The sequence below is a fragment of the Bos grunniens genome, chromosome 8 (assembly GCF_055505025.1).
Source record: "Bos grunniens cultivar Pamir isolate PY7600 chromosome 8, Bosgru_T2T1.0, whole genome shotgun sequence".
Lineage (NCBI taxonomy): Eukaryota > Metazoa > Chordata > Mammalia > Artiodactyla > Bovidae > Bos > Bos grunniens.
This window is the reverse complement of record NC_141172.1, coordinates 44,630,335-44,656,068: the sequence shown is the minus strand read 5'-3', so window position 1 is coordinate 44,656,068 and position 25,734 is coordinate 44,630,335. Positions and strand designations below refer to the sequence as shown.

At 38.4% G+C, this 25,734-nt stretch overlaps 1 protein-coding gene across 2 annotated transcripts in view; it reads right to left on the bottom strand.

Annotated features, from left to right (window-relative positions):
• Positions 1–3,451: 3,451 nt before the first annotated feature.
• Positions 3,452–25,734, bottom strand: part of CFAP95 (cilia and flagella associated protein 95) — a 104,271-nt gene continuing 81,988 nt past the window's right edge. For both annotated transcript variants that reach the window (XM_086415478.1, XM_086415479.1), the window contains one exon: positions 3,452–3,749. In XM_086415478.1, the coding sequence (XP_086271604.1) occupies positions 3,558–3,749 (192 nt within the window). In that variant the 3' untranslated portion in view covers positions 3,452–3,557. The remainder of the gene's footprint in view (positions 3,750–25,734) is intronic.

Genomic DNA, 25,734 nt, shown 5'->3' with positions numbered 1-25,734 from the left:
GTGTTCCAAAACCTGGGAGCCACAACTACTGAGCTGCATGCCCCAGAGCCCATGCTCAGCAACAAGAGAAGCCACTGCGATGAGAAGCTTGTGCACTGCAACTAGAGTACTCCATGCAGCAATGAAGACCCAGCACAGCCATAAATAAATAAATACACATTTGAAAAAAATACTCACTTCCTGCCTCAGTACAAAGGGATTCCCAGTATAAACCAGTGGATCTGAGATTTCTCTATTTAGTATTTCTAAGGTGGAGCCATCCACCCACTCTCCATCTCTGCTGCTGCTAAGTCGCATCAGTTGTGTCCAACTCTGTGTGACCCCATAGATGGAAGCCCACCAGGCTCCCCCATCCCTGAGATTCTCCAGGCAAGAACACGGGAGTGGGTTGCCATTTCCTTCTCCAATGCATGAAAGTGAAAAGAGAAAGTGAAGTTGCTCAGTCGTGTCCGACTCTTAGCGACCCCCTGGACTGCAGCCTACCAGGCTCCTCCATCCACGGGATTTTCCAGGCAAGAGTACTGGAGTGGGGTACCATTGCCTTCTCCCACTCTCCATCTCTATTTTCTTTTTTTTTGGCTTGAAAAAAAATGTATTATCTTACAGCTTTTTGGGTCAGAAGTCTGGCACAGCTCTCACTGGAATAAAATCAAGGTGGTAGCAGGTTGTGCTCCTTTCCAGAGGCTCTTGGAGAGAATCTGTTCCCTGCTCATTTGGGTTGTTGGAGGAACTCAGTTCCTTGTGGTTATAAGACTGTCCATATCTCTATTTTCTACATCATATACTCCAGGATCTTGATTCCTACTTGAACTCAACCAGATTTGCAGTCCCTACTATTAGGATGTGGCCTCTGCCTTTATTATCTTAATCTCAGACACCAAGAATCTGCCAATTTTGCCATTTTTCTACCACCTCTTTCCCTCTACAACTTATTTCATATTTGTCCAACCTATCCTTTGGTAAAGGGTCACAGTGCCTCCATAAATAAGTATACCAGGTGAGAACTGCAGCAAAATGGTGAACTTAACCCATCCAGAGAGGGCCCCCCATCATACCCCTGATGATTGCTGCTGGATTCATTTTGATATATGACAAAACCAATACAATATTGTAAAGTTAAAAAAGAAAAGAAAAGAAAAAAGAAAAACCAAGATTAAAAAAAAAAAAATCAGACCAGTGCTACCAGATCTGTAAATGTGCCAAGGACATAAGAATTTGAATTTTAAAGTAAAATGTCCTAGTCTATAAAATGTGGCTCAATTTTTTTTTCTCTTTTAGATTCTTTTCTTTGATTTTTTTTACACAGTAAGGTAATAGCTGAGCTTTGAAATGAAACCCAAGGGGACCTTGCAGAAGGCTATCTGTATTTACAAAATTTTTATTCATATGATTTTGATTTTTTAAAATTAAAGAAAAAGCCACTGAAGATTAAATAAAATTTATGGTGGGCCAAATTTAATCAAGGACCACCACAGCAGTCTGCACTCTGCCATGGTAAGCTCACACCAACAATTCAGATATAATACCATATAAAGGCCAAAATAAAAATACTGAACAAATATGAATGCTAACTGTATAAAAACATACAAAATATAGTGTTATTTTGATGTCTCAAGTGAAATCTGTCAAAGTATATGTGTGGAACCATTAGAAGATAGTGCAGTCACTTCCTAAAGAAGACATTCTCTAACAATATCTGAGTTTAAGCTTTTATGTTTGAAACAGTCTCTGACACTAGTGAGTGAACCATTAAAGCAGTTATCTAAAGAAATCCAAATCAACACAAAATAATTACTCCTGAAAAATCTAAGTAATCTTTAATTTTTTCAATGCATCATATTATTCAACTAGTTTAAAATACAACCCCTCCTTATTTCATTCTCCTCATCAAGCAAAAACTGATTTCTAAATTGATCCCTCGTGACAGACCCAGGTTATTTATGTAAAATGTAATGCTAATCATTGTAATAATACAGAATTCCTGCTAAAGAAGGTGAATTTTTTATTCTAAGTAAATGGCAAGTTCAAAGGTCAGTATGGCCATTGAGACTTTTCCCTTACAAAATGAAAAACAAATTATAAGTAGCTTGACATACAGATTTGCATACTTCAAACAGCTGTCCATCCTAGATGTTAACGAATGTTCAGAGTGCTTAAACCTGAATTTATAGTTTATAGAAGGAAAAGTAATCCACTAGAATAGGTACTGCTGCTGCTAAGTCGCTTCAGTTGTGTCCGACTCTGTGCGACCCCATAGACGGCAGCCCACCAGCCTCCCCCGTCCCTGGGATTCTCCAGGCAAGAACACTGGCGTGGGTTGCCATTTCCTTCTCCAATGCATGAAAGTGAAAAGTGAAAATGAAGTCGCTCAGTCATGTCCGACTCTTCGTGACCCCATGGACTGCAGCCTACCAGGCTCCTCCATCCATGGGATTTTCCAGGCAAGAGTACTGGAGTGGGGTGCCATTGCCTTCTCTGAGAATAGGTACTAAGCAGCAAGAAAATATAGTAAAACTCTGCTGGTGAATGCTTCCTTGCCATTTCCACATTTTCTTTATTTTCATTTCCCTATTCACAAGACTTGTGTTCTCACCTGTATTTTTCTAACCACATTAACATTTATCATGAAATACTATTTCATGAATTACTTTTTTTTTAAAGAAAAATAATGAGAGTAAATTTAGCTCAGGCTGACCAAATAGGCTGACCTTCCTCAGAAAAAATGAAAGTTCAAATGCACCCCAAAGTTAAACTAGAATCTGCTATTTATGTAACCCTGGGAAAGCTACTTGAAACTTTGTCTCTGCTCATCTGTAAAATGGAAGTGTAAGTCAAAACAACTGCTAAGATTTCTTCTAAATCGAACACTAGATGATTGGATTTTCCATTAAACCCTTAAAGTTTCACTAAGATTCTGTCTGCATGACTGTTATGCCATACAATCAAGAGGTGTTATATTAAATAAGGAAAATATTCCTTAAATATTAAATAAGGAAAAAATACCATGCTGAAATGATAATCCATAGTGCAGCTAGCCACCACAGATATGTTAAAGTCTATAAACAGACACACTCCCCCTCAATACACATACACACACATTCAACACCATCATAGGGTCAGTGTTGCTCAAATTTCAGCAATTTGAGTTTCGTGAGGAATTTGAGCACCACCTAAATTTTTATTCACTTAAAAGTGGAAGTTACCTCATTTTTTAAAATCAGATACACCCTAAGCAATCAAGAGCTTGACTGTGTTAGCTTTATGTATTTTTCCCAATAAAATGTATTCAATAAAATAAATCCAGTCAATAAAATAAAGTACAATTAAATAAAATTCCTCCAAGTACTATCTAGAATTTTATACATACCTTCAATGATAAACATACTAAACTTTGGAAATACCAGAGTAGCTTATGAAAAAAAGGATATACACACTAGTGTAGAATTTAAGATTTTGTGTTAAAGGAATGTAAAGTTTCCATTGTATTTATTAGGATAGAAAATCATCAACTGTTACATCCACTACCTTTCGTTAGTTATAGAATCTGACCCCATACATTATTTTAAAAAGGGAGCAATAGGGCCACCTGTTAATGAGTAGAGTTTTCGTTTTACATATGAATTGGCATAAATCCCACTCTCGTCATGCCAAGTGTTGATGCCAACTCTTTTGGAACCATCTAGATCTGTGAACTGAGAACGGCATTTTCTGTGGACAATTGAATAATCATCATCTTGACAAGGATCACCCTATGGAGGGAAAAGACAATTTAAATATTAAATGACTGAAATATGTATAAAGGAATGATTTCCAAAAGTTGATCTTTAATGTGTTAGTCTTATTATGATCAAAGGTTAATTTTCAAACAGTTGATTAATATAATCTCTCAAATTACTCATCACTTCTTGTATTTGGCTATTGCATTTATAAGCATTTCTAATTATGAATGATAAGTCTAATTAATGATTGTCTTATTTATAAAATTATAAATTATTATATGTGCAAAAATTACTAAACCATAAATATACAGCATAAAGAACTATTTCTACATATGAAAAAAACAACAACAATTTAACTACCATTTAACACCTTTTATATTAATATAATTTTTCCAAAGACTAATATCTTCAGTTATATTTTTATTGTCTTTTTTTAATATAAATTTATTTATTTTAATTGGAGGCTAATTACTTTACAATATTGTATTGGTTTTGCCATACATTGACATGAATCTGCCACGGTGTACATGTGTTCCCCATCCTGAACCCCCCTCCCACCTCCCTCCCCATCCCATCCCTCTGGGTCATTCCAGTGCACCAGCCCCGAGCATCCTGTCTCATGCATCAAACCTGGACTGGCAATTCGTTTCACATATGATAATATACGTGTTTCTATGCCATTCTCCCAAGTCATCCCACCCTTGCCCTCGCCCACAGAGTCCAAAAGACTGTTCCATACATCTGTGTCTCTTTTGCTATCTCACATACAGGGTTATTGTTACCATCTTTCTAAATTCCATATATATGCATTAGTATACTGTATTGGTGTTTTTCTTTCTGGCTTACTTCACTCTGTATAATAGGCTCCAGTTTCATCCACCTCATTAGAACTGATTCAAATGTATTCTTTGTAATGGCTGAGTAATACTCCATTGTGTATATGTACCACAGCTTTCTTATCCATTCATCTGCTGATGGACATCTAGGTTGCTTCCATGTCCTGGCTATTATAAACAGTGCTGCAATGAACATTGGGGTACACATGTCTCTTTCAATTCTGGTTTCCTCAGTGTGTATGCCCAGCAATGGGATTGCTGGGTCGTATGGCAGTTCTATTTCCAGTTTTTAAAGGAATCTCCACACTGTTCTCCATAGTGGCTGTACTAGTTTGCATTCCCACCAACAGTGTAAGAGGGTTCCCTTTTCTCCACACCCTCTCCAGCATTTATTGCTTGTAGACTTTTGGATCACAGCCATTCTGACTGGCGTGAAATGGTACCTCATTGTGGTTTTGATTTGCATTTCTCTGATAATGAGTGATGTTGAGCATCTTTTCATGTGTTTGTTAGCCATCTGTATGTCTTCTTTGGAGAAATGTCTGTTTAGTTCTTTGGCCCATTTATTGATTGGGTTGTTTATTTTTCTGGAATTGAGTTGCAGGAGTTGCTTGTATATTTTTGAGATTAATTCTTTGTCAGTTACTTCATTTGCTATTATTTTCTCCCATTCTGAAGTCTGTCTTTTCACCTTGCTTATAGTTTCCTTTGTTGTGCGGGTTATATTTTTAATAACTGCTATCAGGTCATACTTGCAAGTAAATGCCAAGCTGGAAGGTTCATCCTATGAGAAATTTACCTCAGTATAACCCAGTATAATATTTAAGGTATTTATCCTTAGAGCGGGCTTCCCAGATGGTGCTAGTGGTAAAAAACCTGCCTGCCAATGCAGGAGACATAAGAGACACGGGTTCGATCCCTAGGTTGGGAATATCCCCTGGAGGAGGGCATGGCAACCCACTCCAGTATTCTTTCCTGGAGAATCCCATGGACTGAGGAACCTGGCTGGCTACAGTTCACAGGGTCACAAAGAGTCAGACACAACAGAAGTGACTTAGCACATACGCATCCTTAGAGTACGTCATAAAAACTTCTATCGTAATAGAACAAAACACTATCATTTCCACTTCCCAAAGGAAATATTAATTCACTCAGATTACATCAAGGATAATGGCAAACAAGAAACATAAAGCCCCTGTACTGATTATCTAATTTCTGCTTTAAATTGATACTGATTTTAAAGCACTAGGACAAAATTGAAATTAAATCACCAAAACTATGAAACAATGAAAGAACACCAAAATAGTTCTAATCTTAGATAGGCTTTGTTGAAAACAATTGAAAATTCTAATCTCATAATAATTATGGTGTCTACTTATTTACTGAGTGCCTATTATGGTCTGAACATGGTAGTTGAGTATAACTTTTAATCCACAACTGGCTTTGAAGTAGGAATTATTACTCCCACTTTACATGCAAGAAAATATCATTTGCTTAAAATCTCAGCGAAGAAGCTAAAGAATGCCAGTGATTCAGTCAGGGCTTCAATCTGTCTGCTTGTAAGACACATTAGTGCACTAGCACCTTCATGAAATTCTTAATAATTCAAAGATAAAATATACAAACAATAAAATCTGAAAGCTACATAATATCCATGTCACTTTCTATATAGTTTTGGGCTTTTGCTTTGTGTTGGGGTTCTATTTCTTTGAGGTTTGTTTGTTTGTTTGTTTTGGGTCAGGTAGAGATCCTTTAAATGAGATTAGAGCATCACTTGCCAAACTGCCCTCTAAGTAGGAAGCAGGATCTCCTCATTCCTACCCCTGTTGCAGTGGAACTGAGGAGAGCTTCACATGTAAGTCAACACCTTCCTTTAGTATCTCCTAGGCAGAGAGGATGATATGTTTTGATGAGACGAATGATAAGAATAAATGTGATGTTTTAGGAGAAATATTCTGGCAGCAGAAGGTGCTAAAGACTGAAGATGAAAAAGACTGGATCCCAGAGCTATGATTAGAAATGGATCTTAACAACTTACATGTCATTAACTCATGGATGTATAAACAAAATGTGGTCTATTCACACAACGAAATAATTTATTTTGGCCAAAAAAAGGAATAAAATACTGGTAGCTCTATAGCATAGATGAAATTTGGGAATATTATGCTAATTGCATGAAACTAAGCCAAAAGCCAGATTTTATGATTCCTTATATGAAATGACAAAATAGGCAAGTCCACAAAGAGAGAAAGTTGCTTTGCCAGAGGATGATGGAGGGGAAAGAATGAGGAGTGACTATTAATGAATGTGATTGGATCAAAAGGCACCAAGATATGTGGCTAAACATTATTTGCGGGTTGTATCCAGATGAAACTAGCATTTAAATCGATGAACTCAATAAGGTAGTTTGCCTTCCCCAATGTGGGTAGGCATCATCCAATCTGCTGAGGGCCTGAATAGAAGAGAAAGGCAGAGAAAGTAAGAATTGGCCCATTTTGCTTGATTGCTTGAGCTGAGATGTTGATCTTATCCTGCTCGTTGGTGCTTCTGATTCTCAAGCACTGGTTTTCCTAGGATTTCAGCTTTGGTTTGTTTCTGTAGAGAAACCTGACTGGTACACTGGGTATGTGGTTTCTTTGGGATATGATGAAAATGTTCTAAAATTGACTGTGGTGATGATTGTATGACACTGGAGATATATTTTAAAAAATCACTGAATTGTACATTTTAAAAGGGTGAAACTTATGGCATGTGAATTAAATCTCAGTAAATTATATCTCAGTAAGGCCATTATTTTCTACAAGTGGATAAGAAGGGGTGAAAAATGCTGAAGTTAGGAAAACTAATTAAGAGAATGTTTGTTGCCTGTTAACACACATAAAACTGAATGCCTCCCATGATCAGAGATGGTAAACCAACCTCCCCACCCAAAAAAAACCCATACAACTGAATCTGTAATATTTGACAATTTCTTCATTGTCTATACTCCTACCATGTTTGATTTCAAGTGAAGTCAGTAGTGAACACTGAGTTGGGAAGACATGAACAGACTCATTTCATGCAAACTTTAAGAGGTGACTCCAGCTCATCCTGAATCCACTTTTCTCATTTCCCATTAAGCAGCAGCCATGCAATGTGAGTAGATTAAGCCCCCTCTAGGTCTAGGGGCAGAATCTAACTGGCCTAAGACAATCAGGATAATCTCACTCCACTCTCAACGACAGTGATTAGTTCAGTGTTAGACATGTGACTTCAGTTTATCCAAACAGCTCAAAGCCTGAGACTTCTGTTCAAGGGTTTGGGGAAGAAAACATTCTTTTTTCACTACTGGATATAAATAAGGAAGCACCTAGCCCAGGCTGCTGTTGGCAGCCTGCCTACAATCAGTATAGCATGAAACCAATACCATAAAAAGGCAGATATGAGAGTCAGTAAAAAGTATGATGACATTGCCATATCAATCCTTTCCTGAAGCCAGACTTTTCAAAAATATATGGGCCAATAAATTACTTTTACTGCCTAATCTAGTTTGAGTTGGTTTTTGTACAACCTACTGAAAGCATCAGGTATATCTAATATATACCTGAATAATCTGCATTATTGGAACACTGAGGTACTGAGAGTTAGAGCAAGGAAATGGGTCAAAAACAAGGGAGATGGAAATATATTAAAAAGTAGGAGTAAAGGCAGACAGTAAATTTCTGCCTAAGCATACACCCAGGAATTAGAAGGATGCAAATATGGAACAGGTGAAAAAAGAAGGTTTTCAAAAATAAGAACAAACTATTAGGAACCATGAGGGTATAATTACTATAAGGAAGCAGAATAAAGTATGTTTTTCAAAGTTTAGTACAAAAGGCACCAAATAGAATAGAAAAAAAGCAGCTTCACCAACCAAGAAGGTCCTACATCAAAGGACCTTTTATATTGACTGCAGCTCATACCCAAGGCCAAATTGAGATGCTGGGAGCTTTGGACAAGCAAGTAATTTGGTCTACCTCTGAAACTAAATATATAGGGAGGGAGTAATCATTTCAAAATTATTATTAGTTTTCTCTTTTCATTGTATGTAACCACCCATTTTCCCAAGGGGTGATCAAAATTTGTTTTAGAAAAAAATGACAAAGAGCAAAGTAATATCACCTTCTAATGAAAAATACAGTTTTTCCTAAAGACAACAACCTTGCAATCCAATGCACACTCTTGAGGATTTTAGAATATCAATAACCATACCTGGAAGATTCAAATCATAGATTTCTCCAAGCATGGAGAGAAAACATTCTTTGCCATGAAACCTTAAACAAGAGTTGGAATATAGAGTAGGAAAATACAGAAGTTTGGGGCATTGTAGAAAGATGAAAATAGGTAAAAGCACAAAAGGACAGGAGAAATAGTTGATGCATTTCCCAGTTTTCCCATCCCTAGACTTAAATCAGGGCTTCCCTGGTGGCTCAGACAGTAAAGAATCTGTCTGCAATGCAGGAGACCTGGGTTCAATCCCTGGGTTGAGAAGATTCCCTGGAGAAAGAAATGGCAACCCACTCTAGTATTCTTGCCTGGAGAATTCCATGGACAGTGGAGCCTGGCAGGCTACAGCCCATGGGATCACAAAGAGTTTGACATGACTGAGCAACACCTTTCACACAGTTTCATAAGCTTCCCCGGTGGCTCAGTAGTAAAGAACCCTCCTGCGCAGGAGACTCAGGAGACGTGGCTTCGATCCCTGGGTCAGGGAGATCCCTTGGAGGAGGAAATGGCAACCCACTCCAGTATTCTTGCCTGGAGAATCCCATGGACAGAAGAGCCTGGTGGGCTACAGTCTATGGGGTCGCAAAAGAGTCAGACACAACTGAGCTTGCAGCACAGATTTAAACCAGATAGGGTCTCATTGATATGGACAGAGAGAAGTACATTAGATACGTGAGAATAATGGCAGAAAGGCATAGGGGTCTCCTGGCCCTCATTTCTCATGAGATCTTTAAACAGACCACCTCTCATGCTGTTCTTTCGTTTGCCTGGGGCACAGCCAAACTCAAACCAGTGAAGCAGCCTGGTCAGGCAGAGGGAGGTCTGAGAATCATCAGTCCTGAGGCATGTTTGGTATTCTGTGGCACAAACAAGACCCTGAAAGTAGTTGCAAGTCTGGAGAGAGGGTTCAACTGTTAGCTGCAGAGCTGAGCACTGAAGCTAGTTATTGAATGGGAATCACAGAAGGCTTCTGTGGGGTCAACAGTATCTATGGAAGTGGAAATGAAGTTCAGTCATCTCAGACAAGCCATGAGGGCTCCAACCAAGCCCAGAAAAAAAGAGTGGGAAATAGAAAAAGACTGAAAGACTCACAGACTATAGCCACTTATACCAGTAAGAAAAAGAGCAACCAGGTAGACTTGGGATATCATCCCAGAGACTAGATGTTGCTGGAACAGCTACACAACAACTCTTTGTGCCTGCATGGGCTTCCTCACAGCATGGTGACTGGGTTCTAAGAATAAGGTTGGCACAAAGAGAACAAGAGGAAACTGCAGTGCATTTAAACAGCTACTCCAGAAATCATATAGCATCACTTTCATCACAGTCACAGTTCACCCAGATTTGGGGGGATGTAACACAGACTTGGAGATGGTGATGGACAGGGGGGCCTGGCGTGCTGCAATTCATGGGGTCGCAAAGAGTCAGACACGACTGAGCGACTGAACTGAACTGAACTGAACACGGACTCTACCTCTCAATGTGAAGAGTGTCAAAATCACATTGTAAGAGCACATGCCATGGCAGCGCATGTGGCAACCATTTGGGGAAAATAGCAGTTTGCCACAGGGAGAAAATTAGGGTGTGTTGGGATTCCCAAGACCACCACTAGATTCAATGACTTGCTCAGAGGACTCATTAAACTCAACATATAATTGTACTTGTGACTATGATTAGTGCTAGCACTAGTTATAAAGAATAACTAGCACTAGTTGTAAAGAATCCGCCTGCAGATGCTGCTGCTGCTAAGTCACTTCAGTCATGTCCGACTCTGTGCGACCCCATAGATGGCAGCCCACCAGGCTCCCCCGTCCCTGGGATTCTCCAGGCAAGAACACTGGCGTGGGTTGCCATGTCCTTCTCCAATGCATGAAAGCGAAAAGTAAAAGTGAAGTCGCTCAGTCGTGTCCTACTCTTCACGACCCCATGGTCTGCAGCCTACCAGGCTCCTCCGTCCATGGGATTTTCCAGGCAAGAGTACTGGAGTGGGGTGCCATTGCCTGCAGGTGAAGGAGACACAAAAGACATGGGTTCGATCCCTGGGTCAGGGAAGATCCCCTGCAGTAGGAAATGGCAACCCACTCCAGTATTCTTGCCTGGAAAATCCCATGGACAGAGGAGCCTGGCAGGCTACAGTCTGTGGGTTGCAGAGTCAGACATGACTGAGCACATGCATGCATGCACGTGGCTATGCTTGATTACAGCAAGTTGATTCAAATCAAAGTGAGCAAAGGGAAAAGGCACATAGGCTAAAGTCAAGGAAAAAACAGGTATGAAATTCTGAGATCAAGAACCTTCTCCCAGTGAATCACATGGGATGCACTTGATTCCCTCCAGCCATGAGGTATGAGATGCTACCTACTGGGGAAGCTCATTAGAGACTCCAAGGCCAAGATTTTTCTTAGGAACTGGTCACATAGGCACCCTCTGCCTAGCATATACCAAAATTCCAGACTCCTAGAAGGAAAACAATTGTTCAACATAAGGCACATTGTTTGTGCCAACAGTTCAGACACTGTGAACTACTTTTATTAGGGAATTCTTATCTCCACATGCCAACCAAAGGCCAACCTTGTAAGCAGACCTTTTAACAGATAACAGTCTCAGTTCTTTTCTACACATTGAAAGTGGGAGAGGATCTCTGAGAAAGTGAGTTTTTTTTTCAAGAAAGATTAAATTTTCTTATAGGAGCTATTTAAATCATGGAATCAGACTAAGCTTATGTTGATTGAGAATTAGTATTTTCCCACTGGTGATGGGCTTAGGAAGAGGGCCAGTGATCAGTTAGACATACTTCCTCTGCATATGTGAATTGTGGACAATTGTTAGAGTTTCAACACCCTAACATAATATCTAAATGATTACTCAACATCTATTAAGTGGGTTGGGAAGAAGTGTTTAGAAATTGTATATAGAAAAAGATTTGTGGATTATTTCACATTATTGGCTGATCCACTATTCTGGTGCCACACAGACCCTGAGTTCTGACAAAGTACTCAAGATATCACTGACAAAGTACTCTTAAGATATCTTAAGATATCACTGAATTGTCCGAGTCTTCCGGATAGATGAGGGTAACAGAATTCGTCTGAAGTATGGAATGGGTGGGCAACAGAGCACACAGCTTAAGCAGAGCTGTACTAGAGGAGGCATTTCACAGGAAGAATTTAAAGGACTTACTAGCCTAACTGGGGATAAAGAATCGAAGATGCTCATACCTTCAAATCTGGATGGCTGGGAGAGTTCTAACACCATTAAAAAGAATTAAAAAGACATGGAGATGAGGAGGACTTGTTAAAGGGGGCAAATGATGAGTCACTTCTCAGACATTTTTAATTAGAGATGACATCAGTACAAAATTCTTATTTGAAAGGTAATGCTGTTGGACAGATGTCCAGGAGAGAAGTCAGTGCCCTGTGCACAGCAGTGATAATTGATTGGGTAAAATAGCGATAAAGAATATCACTAGGACCATGGATTATATTTGAATATGGACTCTGGCTTTCATAATTATCCTGTATCAATTTTCTGTGAGGCTGAAAACTTTACCATGGCTATGTGTCTGTTATTAAGAAATGCACGTTGAATTATTTATAGGTAAAGAGGCACAAAGTCTCCAATCTACTCTCAAATGGTAAATAATTGGTGACTCTAGGTAAAGATTATATGGGAGCTCCTTGTGCTGGTCTTATAAATTTCCTGTAAGTTTGAAATTATATAAAAATAAGTTACCCCCTCAAAGGTGATGGTTACAGAGCCATGGGAGTGGATTAATTTTCTGAGATTATGTAAAATGAGAGGAGCAGGGTTCTGGGACCCAATTCTTGGGAATACTTATGGCTGGGTTCATAAAAAAGCCATGAAAGACAGAGACAAAAAGTCATGGAGAGAGCATTGCAAAGCTATAGATTCTAAGGAAAGGCGGGACACAAAGAATGCAGTGGTAGCCAATGACTACTCACTTCCAAAGAAGCATCATAGAGGGCAAGACCTGATAAAACACAACCAACAATAAGAATCAATCTCTTGTCATCTTTGACTGTGCTGTTTCAGAGAATGGTTGGGGAAACCAAAACATCCTGATAGAAGATGGAAAAAGAGTGTCAGAGAAAGGAACACAGAGGGCAAATAGGCCCTGCAGCAACGGGAACTACTAAAGACCCAGCAAGAGAATCACTATACAGAAAATCTGCATTAAGGCTAATAAAGTTTTCTTTTTCCTTTCCTTCTCTTTTTCTTCCTTCTTATTTTTAACAGATAATAGAAAAATAGGTTAGGATATTACAGAGGGTCCTCTTGAGTGCCCAGTCAACCTTCCCTCCTTGTGAAAGACAAATAAGACATGGTTTTACCACGTACATCAGTAAAATGTATCAGTAAGTGATGAGTATCCAATTCTTAGATTCCCATCCCTTTCCCACCTCATTCCCATAACCTCTAAGCATCATTTATCTTACAAACCATTTTTTCAGGATAAAATGACATTGCTGTTTCTTAGTCAACCATATACCCAGTCCTTACCCATTTCTGTGGTTTCACTTATTCTTATTTGATTTCATCCTGTTTTTTTAGGACTTTTTATTTTTCATAGTTTTATTTCTCAAGGTCATTTTCAGTTTTAGTCCTGCCTTCTAGAATATCAATAACTCTACCTAACTTAATATCACTAGATAATTTGAGAGCAGTCTCAATTCCTTCATCTAGAGAGCTCATCCATAAAAATACATAATGGGTTGTTTCCTGCCCAAATCAGTCACTGGGAACTAACCTTGTGTCCACCATTACAAATAGCTATTAGCCACCTGGTATTCATACAGCAAAGATCATTCTTCCCTAGCATGCCTTTAAGCATCCTCATTTGGTGTACTCCATTTACTCTTTAAAATGTATGGAGGCAACAAGCTTATTTATCCAAATGTCACATTGGATGGAATTTAAAAAGATATTAAAGTAGATTGTTGTGATATTTTGTTTAATTTCAGTATATATCACATATAAAATTCTTCCCTACTCACATGCACTTGGCTGAAGACCTGTCTTCCCCTAATTAGGCTGTCTTCTAAACACACAGAGTGATGTGGGAAGAAAAGAACAATTCTCCTACAGCCAAAATTACTTTACTAACTCTGGGAATCACAGGTCATAGGCATTTTAGACAGATTCCTTTGTTCATTTCCCTACATTACTTTTAAATTGATTTCATTTCTATTGGATATTTTTTCCTCAATGATTGAATAAGAGTAACTGGCATATGCAGCTGTAAAGAACATGCAGATAGTTGGATATATTTAAGAAACCTTTATATATATCTTTTCATTTGGTAAAATTTTACAAAGGAGAAACATTTGTAACAAATAAAAGTATTCAACCAAAGAAAATAGTCATGGGAAGTTCAAGGAAGTATAGACTGTGAATATAAGTATAAACATCTATATCATTAATGAGTTAGGGTTAGGGTCATCCCAAAGAAAAATATGGAGGTCTATATGAATCAGATCAGATCAGATCAGATCAGTCACTCAGTCGTGTCCAACTCTTTGAAACCCCATGAATCGCAGCACGCCAGGCCTCCCTGTCCATCACCAACTCCCAGAGTTCACTCAGACTCACGTCCATTGAGTCAGTGATGCCATCCAGCCATCTCATCCTCTGTCATCCCCTTCTCCTCCTGCCCCCAATCCCTCCCAGCATCAGAGTCTTTTCCAATGAGTCAACTCTTCGCATGAGGTGGCCAAAGTCCTGGAGTTTCAGCTTTAGCATCATTCCTTCCAAAGAAATCCCAGGGCTGATCTTCTTCAGAATGGACTGGTTGGATCTCCTAGCAGTCCAAGGGACTCTCAAGAGTCTTCTCCAACACCACAGTTCAAAAGCATCAATTCTTTGGTGCTCAGCCTTCTTCACAGTCCAACTCTCACATCCATACATGACCACAATGAATAGTCACATCAAAAAATAACCTTTTCAGTGCAGTTCAGTCGCTCAGTCGTGTCCACCTCTTTGTGACCCCATGGACTGCAGCATGCCAGGCCTCCCTGTCCATCACCAACTCCTGGAGTTTACCCAAACTCATGTCCATTGAGTCAGTGATGCCATCCAACCATCTCGTCCTCTGTCATCCCCTTCTCCTCCCACCTTCAATCTTTCCCAGCATCAGGGTCTTTTCTAATGAGTCAGTTCTTTGCATCAGATGGCCAAAGTATTGGAGTTTCAGCTTCAGCATCAGTCCTTCCAATGAATATTCAGGACTGATTTCTTTTAGGATTGAATGGTTGGATCTCCTTGCAATCCAAGGGACTTTCAAGAGTCTTCTCCAACATCACAGTTCAAAAGCATCGATTCTTTGGCGCTCAGCCTTCTTTATAGTCCAATTCTCACATCCATACATGACTACTGGAAAAACCATAGCTTTGACAAGATGGACCTTTGTTGGCAAAGTAATGTCTCTGCTTTTTAGTATGCTGTCTAGGTTGGTCATAGCTTTTCTTCCAAGGAGCAAGCATCTTTTAATTTCATGGCTGCAATCACCATCTGCAGTGATTTTGGAGCCCAAAAAACTAAAGTATGTCACTGTTTCCATTGTTTCCACATCTATTTGCCATGAAGTGATGGGACCGGATGCCATGATCTTAGTTTTCTGAATGTTGAGATAGAGAGAATAGATATGATAGTCATATTATCTATATATCTTATCTATCTCTCCATCTTATCTATGTGTCTATTAATCTCTATATCTAAATAAAGATCAATGAGAGAAGCTGGGGAAGCCTTGTGGAACTATATGAGCAACTGCCAAATGATACAAAGGTTAAAGCTTGTCGTTGTTGCTCAGTCGCAATCATGTCCGACTCTTTTCAACCACATGGACAATAGCATGCCAGACTTCCCTGTACTTGACTATTTCCTGAAGTTTGCTCAAACTCATGTCCATTGGGTCAGTGATGCCATCTAACCATCTCATCTTCTGTTGCCCTCTTTTCCTTTTGCTTTCAATCTTTGCCAGCATCAGAGTCTTTTCCAATTAGTCAGCTCTTCCCATCAGGTGGCCAAAGTGGAGCTTCACTTTTCAGCATCAGTCCTTCCAATGAATATTCAGGATTGATTTCCTTAAGGGTTGATTGACTGGTTTGATCTCCTTGCAATCCAAGGAACTCTCAGGAGTCTTCTCCAACACTACAATGGGAAAGCATCAACTTTTAGACCCTCAGACTTCTTTATAGCCCAACTCTCACATCCAGCATGACTACTGGAAAAACAATAGCTTTGACTATATGGACTTTTGTCAGCAAAGTGATGTCTCTGCTTTTTAACATGTAGTCTGGTGGTGGTGGTGTAGTCACTAAATCACGTCCGACTCTTGCAACCCCATGGACTATAGCCTGCCAGGCTCCTCTGTCCATGGGATTCTACAAGCAACAATACTGGAGTGGGTTGCCATTTCCTTCTCCAGGGGATCTTCCTGACCCACGGATTGAATCCAGGTTTCCTGCATTGCAGGAAGAGTCTTTACCAACTGAGCTACAAAGGAAGCTCTTTGTCAAAACTCTCCTTCCAAGGAGCAAGTGTCCTTTAATTTCATTTCTTCAGTAATCATTGCAGTGATTTTGGAGCCCAACAAAATAAAATATTTCACTTTTCCCCCTTCTATTTGGCTTCCCAGGTAGCCCAGTTGGTAAAGAATCCGCCTGTCAATGCAGAGTACGTAAGAGACATGGGTTCAATCCTTGGGTCAGAAAGATCCCCTGGAGTAGGAAACAGCAGTCCAGCAGTCTTTCCTGGGAAATCCCATGTACAGAGAAGCCTGGAGGGCTACAGTCCATGGGGTTACAGAGTCGGACATGACTCAACACACACATATTTGCCATGAAGTGATGATGGGGCCAGATGCCATGATCTTAGTTTTTGAATGCTGAATTTTAAGCCAGCTTTTTCACTCTCTTCTTTCAACCTCATCAAGAAGCTCTTTTAGTTCTTCTTCACTTTCTGCCATTAGAGTGGTATCATCTGCATACCTGAGGTTATTGATATTTTTCCCAGCAATGGTGATTCCAACTTGTGATTCATCTGGCCTGCCATTTCACATGATGTTCTCTTCATAGAAGTTAAATAAGCAGGGTTACAAAAAACACAGCCTTGATATGCTCCTTCCCCAGTTTTGAACCAGTCCATTGTTCCCTGTCTGGTTCTAACTGTTGCTTCTTAACCTGTATACAGGTTTCTCAGGAGACAGGTAAGGTGATCTGGTATTCCCATATCTTAAAGAATTTTCCACAGTTTTTTTTTTGATCCACACAGTCAAAGGCTTTATAGCATAGTCAATGAAGCAGAAGTAGATGTTTTCCTGGAATTCCCTTGCTTTTTCTATGATCCAATGAATGTTGGAAATTTTATCTCTGGTTCCTTTGCCTTTTCTAAATACAGCTTGTATGTCTGGAAGTTCTCGGCTCATGTACAATTGAAGCCTAGCTTGGAGGATTTTGAGCATTACCTTGCTAGCATGTGAAATGAGTGCAATTGTGCAGTAGTTTGAACATTCTTTGGCATTGCCCTTCTTTGGGATTGGAATGAAAACTGACCCTTTCCAGTCCTGTCGTCACTGCTGAGTTTTCCAAATTTACTGGCATATTGAGTGCAACACTTTAATAGCATCATCTTTCAGGATTTGAAACAGTTAAACTGGAATTCCATCACCTCCACTAGCTGTGTTTCATAGCGATGCCTCTTCAGGCCCGCTTGGCTTCACATTCCAGGATGTGTGGGTCTAGTTGAGTGACCACACCTTCATGGTTATCTGGGTCATGAAGATCTTTTTTGTATAGTTCTTCTGTGTATTCTTGCCACCTCTTCTTGATCTCTTCTGCTTCTATTAAGTTCATACCATTTCTGTCCTTTATTGTGCCCATCTTTGCATGAAATGTTCCCTTGATATATCTAATTTTCTTGAGATCTCTAGTGTTTCCCATTCTATTGTTTTCCTCTATTTCTTTGCATTGTTCACTTAAGGCGGCTTTCTTATCTCTCCTTGCTATTCTATGGAACTCTGCATTCAGTTGCATATATCTTTTCCTTTCTCTCTTGCCTTTCAGTTCTCTTCTTTTCTCAGCTATTTAGAAAGCCTCCTCAGACAACCACTTTACCCTCTTGCATTTCTTTTTCTTTGGGATGGTTTTGGTCACAGCCTCCTGTATAATGTTACAAACCTCTGTCCATAGTTCTTCAGGCACTCTGTCTACCAGATTTAATCCCTTGAATCTATTCATCACCTCCACTGTATAGTCATAGGGAATTTGATTTAGGTCATACCCAAATGGCCTAGTGATTTTCCCTACTTTCTTCAATTCAAGCCTGAATTTTGCAATAAGAAGCTCATGATCTGAGCCATAGTCAGCTCCAAGTATTTTTGCTGATTTATAAAGAGTTTCTCCATCTTTGACTGCAAGGAATATAATCAATCTGATTTCACTGTTGACCATCTGGTGATATCCATGTGTACAGTCATCTCTTGTGTCATTGGAAGAGGGTGCTTTTGCTATGACCAGTGTGCTCTCTTGACAAAACTCTGTTTGCCTTTGTCCTGCTTCATTTTGTATCTTAAGACCAAACTTGTCTGTTATTGCAGGTATCTGGACTTCCTACTTTTGCATTCCAGTCCCCTATTATGAAAAGGACATCTCTTTTTGGCATTAGTTCTAGAATATCTTGTAGCTCTTCATAGAACCATTCAACTTTAGCTTCTGTGGCATTTGTGGTTGGGGCACAGACTTGGATTATTATTGTTATGTTCAATGGTTTGTCTTGGAAATGAACTGAGATCATTCTGTCATTTTCTAGATTGTACCCAAGTACTACATTTCAGACTCTTTTGTTGACTTTGAGGGATACTTCATTTCTTCTAAAGGACTCTTTCCCATAGTAGTAGATATAATGGTCATCTGAATTAAATTCACCCATTCCTTCCCATTTTAGGAAATGTGGTCTCTTAGCACTCGGAGAATGCCATGAGACTCAGATTCAGAATTATTTGCCTATAAGCTACAAAATCATGGCCATATGTATGTTTCAGGTCAGCACACATATGTACAACACATATTGAGATCTTTCAGGTATGAATATACATCAAAGAAAGCCACCATCTCCTTCTGAACCCAAGTAAGAGAAGGCTGTTTCTGTGGTTAACTAGAAGCAGGATTTTGAAACACCTTGATGTCAATCAAAAAATATTAGGTACAATCATGTGACCTCTCTTCCTTCTTCTCCAATTCCACTCCATCACCACTACACCTCTTTTGCAGAAGAATGTAAACCTCTCTCTCATTTCATTTCAGTCAACAGTACATAATAAGATAAACAAGAGTATTCAGCAAAGGGCCATGATTATACTCTTAGTAGACAGTGAGTCAGAACCTTAACAGAAGAAAAAAGAAAAAATTAAATAGTAGATATATTAAGATGCAGTACAAAGCGAAGTAGTACTAAAATAAAAATTATGAAGACACATTATGGACTCTGAAACATTACCTAATTAAAGTTCAACCTTAATTTTTTGGATGAAAGCTTGGCAAAACTACACTCTATTCTAGACTACAAGGCTTACACATGATTATTCAGTGTGACCAGATTTACAATGAACAACTTTTCATGCTATTACATTTTTAAAACAATAATAATAACAAAAGAACAAGAAAAAAAGAAAAAGACTATCTACACTGGAATTATGGAAGATCACAGGGACACAGAATGGAGCAGATACAAAGAGAAGGGCTTAAAAAGAAGTGGAAATGAAAGCTAATTTAGTTCAGATGGGTAATGTTTCCTACAGAAACCCCAACCTGTTCTAGATTCACTTTCTGACCCAACTATTGGTGGTTTTTGGTAAGTCACTCTTTCCCTTATCTTCTTTTTAAAGCCCCTGTTAGACATCCCTTCCTGGGAAGCAGGAAACTAAGGGTAATTCCAGGCTTTAAGGAGTTTCTTTCATGTTTCTGAGCCTAATAAAACAATAAAAGGCTCTTGATAGTGCTCAAGGTGACTCCTAGCTGAGGTGTATCTTGGTTTGGGATGATATTCAAAGTATTTATAAATCAATACACACCAAGCACTTTGGACAAGTTTTAGATGCCCCTGTCAGGCAGGTGTTAAGCTACCAGAAAGAAAATCCAGGCTCAGCCCACTGAGCCATGAGGCACAGAAAGCCCAGTGTCTAAGGCCCATAGTATTTTAAAGTTCCCACAAAAGTGTTTTAATTTATTTTAAAATCAGAATTTTCAAAGTGACTATAACAATAATGTGAATGTACTTAGTGCCACTAAATTGTAAACTAAAAAAAGGTTAAAATGGTACTTTTATATTATATATATTTTACCATAATGAAAAATGCAAATGCCATTTTGAAAAACTAACTCTATTAAATGATAGAAACTCATATTGAAGCCAGGAAATGATGCCAGTAATTTAATACCCATAAACATCTCAAGGCAGTAAGCAATGGCAGCTATTATACAGAAAATTTTGCTTAAAATAGAGTACCAAAGTCCAAAAGTATTTCTCAGGAAAAGATGAGTGTTGTATGATTTAGTTTTGTGTAATAACACCTACTGGACTTCCCTGGTGGCTGAGCAGTAAAGAATCTGCCTGCAATGCAGGAGACGCAGGTTCAATTCCTGAGTCAGGAAGATCCCCTAGAGAAGGAAATGGCAATTCACTCCAGTGAAGATCCCCTAGAGAAGGAAATGACAATTCACTTCCTGGGAAATCCCATGGCCAGAGAAGTCTGGCAGGCTACAGTCCATGGGATCACAAAAGAGATAGATACGACTTAGCATCTAAACAACAACAAAAATAACACCCATAGTATACTGATAATTTCAGGAGGGTCAACAATAACATGATCACATAACATGGCTATAAAATACAATAGTATAGTCACAAATAATCAAAAATAGGCAAGGAGGCAGAACAGTATAAAAATATAAAAGAAAAAAGGATAGGTAATCTTTACAAAATACCAGTGAGAAATGCAGCCTAAAAATACATCTCTTCAATAAGCCTTTCAATTAGCAAAAGAGATACTGATGTATAGAACAGTCTTTTGGACTCTGTGGGAGAGGGAGAGGGTGGGATAATTTTGGAGAATGGCATTGAAATATGTATAATATCATATATGAAACGAGTCGCCAGTCCAGGTTCGATGCACGATATTGGATGCTTGGGGCTGGTGCACTGGGACGACCCAGAGGAATGGTTTGGGGAGGGAGGAGGGAGGAGGGTTCAGGATGGGGAACACATGTATACCTGTGGCAGGTTCATTTTGATATATGGCAAAACCAATACAATATTGTAAAGTTAAATAAAATAAAATTTAAAAATAAAAAATAAAAATAAATAAATTAACAAAAGTGAATATAATCCAACCTGGATTATATTTGCCTTTATGGCAATACAGTTGTAAAATAAATTATTTAATTTTTTTTTTCTTTCAGTGGAAGAAGGAGCCCATGAAAGTCCTTAGGGCCCAGGTAAGTCATAATGTACCCCTGGGTCCTGGGAGTCCAGAATGCTGGGCTACTGAGGCAGCAGGGTTCTGGAGAACACAAGGCCACAGCAAATTTCTAAATAGCACAGAAATATCAATATTTTAACAATGCTGTATCCATACCAGGGCACAGAATCCCGGTGACAGGGTAGGTCAATCCTACCACTGTTGGGAATATTTTAAACAGATACAGCCTCTTTCTTACCTACTGGGCAACACTGCTTAGGTTCCTTGTAATCAATTTGGAATGCATGCCAGCTTTAACACGTAACTCTCTAAGAGTTCCTCAGTTTTTTATCTCTGAAAGAACTGAGATATGAAACATTTTCTGGCTTAAAGCTACACATATGCCTGGAAAGATAATTCAATAGACAGCTCTCTTTAGGAAAAAGGATGGTAATTCACACAGTAAAGACCAATCTTCTTCGTCTTCTTCTTCTTCTAAGTTGCTTCAGTCGTGTCCAACTCTGTGCAAACCCATAGACGGCAGCCCACCAGGCTCCCCCATCCAATCAGATGTACTCAAATGGCAGCTGCAGGGCTGGGAGGAGCCATGAATCTCCAAAATGCTCCCACCGAGGGACTGGTCATTTGACTCAGTCTTTGGTCCTACCTTTCTTTCCTACTATCTTGTAGGCTGACGTCAACACTCATATGTAGAATCTAGCCAACACTCTCACTTACCATTTTTTCACCTTCTCAAGTCAATGGCTTAGATTCCATTATAACACCTCATTCCCATGACCACATCTTGGGATCTGTGATTCCCCCAGATTGTTCTAAACCAGAAATATCAATAAATTCCAGCACATCCCCTTCACTCACTACCTCTAATTCTTTTAGCTCTCTCACTCCTTCACTATTGCCATGCTTGTTCTTTTTTTTAATTCCCTACTCCTCAACTTCCTGAGTTTGCTAGTCCATGCCTGAAATAATTATTTTCCTTACTAATTCTAAGTGTGTTCAGTTGACTCTCCACCATTACCCTCTCCTCACTTGTCCTTTGTCTAAAAGATTCATGTACCCTACAAACATCCAGTCTTAGACCAATCTTCTGATGTAATATCTCTGTGACTTTTCCTTTATTTTGGTTCTTTGGGAGACGGATAGGAAAGATTTTAAGAGAAGGTATCTTTCATTGAAATTAAATACTCCCTTTAGGAAGTGGAATTCTGAAGAAGAAACTTGCAATTCTCTTTCTTTTCTCTCCTTAGAAATAATTTCATAGCTTCCTAATATTTTGGATTTATTATTCATATAGGGAGATTATTTGGATTCCCTTAAGACTTCTTAGGGCTTCCCTGGTGGCTCAGACGGTAAAGTGTCTGTCTGCAATGCAGGAGACCCAGGTTCGATCCCTGGATTGGGAAGATCCCCTGGAGAAAGAAATGGCAGCCCATCCAGTATTCTTGTCTGGAAAATCCCATGGATGGTGGAGCCTGGTAGGCTACTGTCCATGGGGTCACAAAGAGTCGGACACAACTGAGAGACTTCACTTCACTTCAAGACTTCTTATAATTCCATCCTACTTTATGCAAATGTGAATTAAGCAAATGTAAGAGACCACAATATAAAAATTTATAAAGCCTCAATTCATGCATAAAATTTGAGATAATACAAATCAAAATATTTTAAGATTTCTCCAGAAACTGCATAATTGCAAAAGTGATAGACTGAGTGAATGGTGAGTTGTGTTTATGTAAAGGCCACATGGTGAGGTCTCTAGCAAGTAAAAAATATTCTCTTTATTTTGTCAGTATTTTATGAATCATATATTTTTTTATGTGAATGGTATCTTCTAAGTCTGAGTTCAGTCACTATTCTGCTATTACTTAACCATTCACTGTCATTACAATTTAAAATAGTTTTTATATTCTATAACAATGTAATGCAAGCATTATTAAATGGGGGTGCTAGAAGCAGTACTGAAAACATGCTCAAAGTCAATTACTTTGACAAGAAACTTAGAAGTAAATGAACAAAACTCTAAATAAAGCCAAACAACTGCCATCACATGCTGCATGCTGTGCTGTTAATGTGGAAACAAGCAACATGAGAAATACTAGACATAATGCTGAAAAAATTAAAAGTACAAATACATAACACAGTGGCTAAAGAGTTATTCACCCAAAAAATACATCCCACATTCTTTATATTTATGCTTATGGGAAAATTAGTCCTTTGAATTTTGTGAGTTTTTAATTATGTGCCTTGCAACTTCCTTTTTTTAGAGATGGGACCAAATCCCATGCAAATAAGGAAATGAGCCTGAAACTCATTTTTAAATAATATATATTTCCTTGTGGTTCTGATTATAAACCACCATGCTTGCTACACTGAAAAATGTTGAAAAGTGTAATAATGAAGGAAATCATCTAGAATTTCAGCATTCACTAGCCAACTTTTATAGCATTTAACAGTTTCTTCAGGCTTTTTTTCCTCCATACTTTTAGATAAAAGTATGGAGGAAAAATACACATACAATTTTGTATCTTAATGATTTTCCTTGACCTTAAATAAGAAGATTTATCAAGACACTAAGAACTATCCATGGACTTTCTAAAGGGTGGAATATATAAATATATAAAATATCTCATTATGTGATTACAACCTATTTAATTAGTACTGTCAGAAAGGAAAACAAAACTTTCCTTTACACTTATAGATTCTTCTGATTAGTCTAAGAATTAAACTGACATAAGACAGATTAGCCAGAAAAAGTCTAATTTAATTTCATACATACAGGAACCTGACATACATGAGAAGGTTCAAAGACAGAAAGATAAAATGAGGTATACATGTCATCCTGAGCTAAGGAATGGGATAGAGGCCTGGGGCGTCCAAAGACAGGAATTGTCTTATTTCAAGACAATAAGAGCAGATGTTTGGCAATTAGACATTTGCCCTGCAATATAGATGCAGCAACTTAGCTAAAATTTATCTCCAGTAATAACTTTTTTTTTTCCTGAGAAAAATTCCCAGTTTAAATTCTTCTAGGTAGTTAAAGGAGGAGATTAGGTTATCTTAACCCACAGGGTCTTTGGCTCAAAAAAATCCTCATGCAGGAGTGAAACATTTTTTGGAGACTCATTCTGAATCCCTAGAGTACTGTACCCAATTCTAAAACACTGAGTAATTTCCAAGTTTGCCATAATAAATAATTCAGTGATGAATATCAATGGATATAAACTTTGTCCCTGGATTGAATTGTTTTTCTTGGGGAAATCCTTAGAATTATTAGATCAAATAGTGTATCAATTCATATTGAAAAATTCCTTTCCAGAAAGACAAACAATTTACAATATTTCTGGCAATAGAAAAAAAAGTAGCCATCTCACCCTAGTGTCACTCAACAGAGTATTATTATTTTAAAAAATATCACCAATTTTTCTAGCAAAAAAATGTACTGTTTTAATCCACACATTCTGTTATTTGTAGACTGGGATTTGCCCTGTATTTGTCAGTTAACTAATAATAATTATTTCCCAATTTGTGAATTGTCTTTATATGCCCTTGGCTCATTTACCTATGGTTGAACAGTTTTCCTGCCAATAAATCTGAATTCTTTATGTATTAAGCATATTAATCCATAAGCCATCATATTTGCTTTTCTAACAGCTTGATTTGTATTTTTTAATAAGCAAAAATACATAATATTATAATATAGGTGGTATCAGGAATCTTTTATTTCCATAAATGGTTATGCCACTGTTTCAAATAACTTTTTATTATTCTCATCTGTTTATACTCTCAAATAACTTTCAGAATCTTAGAGTTCTCAGATAGTAAACAAAGTCCATTGGGATTTTTTAATGTAATTATATTAAATTTATAAATTTAACTTATAATTAATTTAGTTTCCCAGTCCCCTAAACAGTAGATATTCCCTTGTACTTGAGATTTCTGTTTCAGTTACCTTTGGTGTGTATTTATTAAAAAAAAAACAAAACACCCAAAACTTAATGCCTTCAAATAACAATTTATTATTATTTTCTTGCAATCTCTTGTGGTTTGTAGTCAGATGACAACTGAAGCTTCAGTCTATGCCCACGAGGCTGGATGTCCAAGATGCTTTCATCGTTCATAAGTTAAGTATATCATTATCCCTCCTCATGGCCTCTCCCTTCAGCAGAGTAGCCTAGATTTCCTAGCCCGTGGCTCAGGGCTCCAGGAATTGGAAGCAGTCTTATTAAAGCTAGCCTAGATTTGGCACAGAGTTACTGTTGTCATGTTCTATTGCTCAAATCTGTCACCTGACAACCGTGATTCAAAAGGTGGAGGAACATTTAACTCTTGCTGGGTAAGTAGCCTGTCTACCATCTTTGGAGAGGAGCTTCCACATCTTCTTTATTGATCTTTATCTGAGAATTTTCTTCATAAAAGTACTTAAAATTTGTGTTGC